General features: G+C 56.0%; 1 protein-coding gene across 1 annotated transcript; it reads left to right on the forward strand.

Annotated features, from left to right (window-relative positions):
* Positions 1 to 1,337: 1,337 nt before the first annotated feature.
* Positions 1,338 to 2,491, forward strand: ETH_00037935 (uncharacterized protein; the record flags this gene model as incomplete). The annotated part of the gene is made up of 3 exons (XM_013379678.1): positions 1,338 to 1,581; positions 1,770 to 1,956; positions 2,328 to 2,491. Coding segments are annotated over 3 exons (595 nt in total), but the record flags the coding sequence as incomplete, so codon positions are not given.
* Positions 2,492 to 3,141: the final 650 nt, after the last annotated feature.

Genomic DNA, 3,141 nt, shown 5'->3' on the forward strand with positions numbered 1-3,141 from the left:
AGGGTTCAGGGTTTTAGGGGTTGGGGTTTAGGGTTTAGGGTTTGGGGTTTCGGGTTCGGCAAAACGCAGGGACCTTTTGCAGTGCTGCTGTCACCTAAACCCAAACCCTAACTCTAACCCTAAACCCTAAACCCTTAACCCTAAACCCTGAAGCTCCGCGGTGATTTTTATAGCGACGAACTGGTCTTCGCCTTTTTGCGTGTCGCTCTCCCGTCGCCTTGCGCCGGAGGCGCAAACGTGAACCCTAAACCCTAAACCCTAAACCCTAAACCCTAAACCCTAAACCCTGTTTCGGCGTTTCAGGGTCTCGTTTCGGGGCGTTCATTCGGGAAGAAGTGGAGGGTTTGCAGGTGGCGCTGAAGACGGTGCAGGAAACCCTAGATGAGTGGTTGCTGCTGCAGAGCAGCTGCTTGTCTTTAAGTGCTGTTTTTGCTTCTCCAGAAACCCGCAAACAGCTGCCACCGGAAGCAGCAAAGTTTGCTGCTGCTGCTGCAGCGTGGAAAACCCTCTGCAGCGAGCTTGCTGCTAACAACTCCTGCCTCCCTGCATGCACCAAAGAGGGCCGCCTCCAAACCCTCAAAACCCTCAACCAAACCCTCGACGAGGTCAAACGCGGCCTCGAAGACTACCTCCAGGCAAACCCTAAACCCTAAACCCTAAACCCTCGGCTTCAGGCGCTAGGCCCTCCTCAAAGCGCCGAGCCGTGACCCTGGCGTGACAAACCCTAAACCCTAAACCCTCAGCCGCGAAGCCGAAACGCCAGACTCCAGGCCCTGTACCCTCGAACCCTAAACCCTAAACCCTAGAAAAGGGTTTTGGGGCTGCTGCTCCCTCAGCAGCTCGTTCGAGGGAAGCCAGGCGCGTGAGAGCGCGCGGCCGCGTTTGCCGCTGCGCGGTCCAAGGGCCTCGGGCGTGGGGCCTAGGGTTTAGGGTTTAGGGTTTAGGGTTTAGGGTTTGCGCAGAGCAAGCGGGAGGCGTTTCCGAGACTCTACTTTCTCTCCAATCGAGAACTCCTCGAACTCACCAGCAGCAGCCGCCAGTTTGCTGCTGTCGAAACAATTGTTCAAAAGTGTTTTGGAGGCCTTCGCGGACTTTGGCAAGAAGGCGATTTGAGAAACCCCGACGTCGCCGGTACTCAAACCCTAACCCTAAACCCTAAACCCTTAACCCTATGCCTCGGCCCGTGAGGAAGTCACGCGGGATGCTGGGAACCAGCAGCGCTCCACGCGCCGCAGACACAAACCTCCAGCCCAAACCCTAAACCCTAAACCCTAAACCCTAAACCCTAAACCCAAAACCCTAAGCCGTAAACCCTAATTTGGGGTTTGCGGGCAGGAATGGTGTCTGGCGAGGGGGAGCGGGTGGCGTTTTACAAGGCGTTCAAGCTGCGAGGTCCAGTGGAGAAGTGGTTGCAAGATTTGGAAATGACAATGAAGAAAACCCTTTTTAAAATAATTAAAAGCAAACGCGCTGAGGTGTACAGACAGCTCAGCAAAGACTGGATCTTCCAAACCCCCGCACAGGTGTCTTCCTGCCTCCACCAAATCTTCTGGACCCTCGAGGTCGAAGACGCCCTCCAAAGTAAACCCTAAACCCTAAACCCTAAACCCTAAACCCTAAACCCTAAGCCGTTGGCGTTCCACGTCGTGGAGCAGGAGAAAGCGGCATCCGCTGCTTGTGCGTCGCAGCCTGGGGGCTACGGTTTAGGGTCTGGGTTTGAGTGGGGGGTGGCTAGGGTTTAGGGTTTAGGGTTTAGGGTTTGGGCGCAGGCGGCGGGGGCCAGCTGGGGCTGGTGGTTTCGCAGCAGCAGCAGCTGCTGCAGCAGCTAACTGAACTCATTCGCCTTCCTTTGTCTTCTTTAGAAAGATTAATTGTTTCGGGTTTGGCAATTCAAGTGCTGCACAACAGAGACGCAGCAGCAACCCTTCTCCACCTCAACGCAGAAGACCCCGACGCGTCCGCGAGGGTTTAGGGTTTAGGGTTTAGGGTTTAGGGTTTAGGGTTTGGGGTTTGGGGCTTGGGGTGGCCGCGGCGCCCGCCGCCAGCGCCACTCGCCCAGGGTCCGGCTTTGCGGGCGAGGGTTTAGTGTTTCCGCAAGAGGAGCCAGCAAAGCAGCTGCAACTCAGCTTCTAGGGTCTAGGGTTTAGGGTTTAGGGTTTAGGGTTTAGGGTCTAGGGTCTAGGCTTTAGGGTCTAGGGTTTGGAGGTTCCTGTGGACCTAGCGGCGTTGTCCGAGACGGGAGCTTTGGAGACCCAGCAGCAGCAGGCCCCTCAGCGTCGCGCCGAGGGTTTAAGGTTTAGGGTTTAGGGTTTAGGGTTTTTGTTTAGGTTTGACTGGCAGAAGCAACTGCGGCACTACTGGGACCCCGACAAAGAGCTGCTGCTGCTGCAGCAGCTCTCTGCTGCCTTCGATTATGGCTATGAATATTTGGGGGCCCCACAGCGGCTAGTAATAACCCCTTTGACCGATAGATGCTGGCTCACCATCACCAGTAAACCCTAAACCCTAAACCCTAAACCCTAAACCCTAAACCCTGGGCCGTAAGCGGTAAGCCGTGGGTTTGGACTCGCGAGGGGTCACGCAGTTCGAGTGTTGAGGCTCAGTAGTGATCTGCAGGCTTTCTAACGCGAAACCCTAAACCCTAGACACAGCAAACCCTAAACCCTAGGAACCCCAAACCCTAGAGATGCTAAGCCGTAGAGACCCTAAACCCTAGAAGCTGTAAACCCTAAACCCTCGCTATTAGTGATGGCGCGCATCGACGAGTGCGTTGGGGAGAAACCCGAAGTCCACACGCTTTCTTCCGAAGCCTAAGCCCTAAACCCTTTTTAAGGGTTTGTGCGCGCAGCGGCCCTGAAGGAGCTGTGCCTCAACAGCAGCGTGGCGGGGCCCGCGGGCTCTGGAAAAACAGAAACTGTAAAAGAACTTTCGAAAGTTTTGGGATTATTTTGTGTTACTTTAAACTGTTCGGATTCCGTGGACTTGTACGTTTTGGACAAGGTTTTCGCCGGTGCGCCAAACCCTAAACCCTAAACCCTAAACCCTAAAACCCTTGGCCGCGCGCGCAGCGGCCTCTGCCCAGACGCGCTGCAGCCTGCGGCGCAGCGCCCGTGGCTGCTGCCGCCCCCGGGGGGGGGGGGG

The sequence above is a fragment of the Eimeria tenella genome, genomic scaffold (assembly GCF_000499545.2).
Source record: "Eimeria tenella Houghton genomic scaffold, Eth_scaff3780, whole genome shotgun sequence".
NCBI classification, from domain to species: Eukaryota; Apicomplexa; class Conoidasida; order Eucoccidiorida; family Eimeriidae; genus Eimeria; species Eimeria tenella.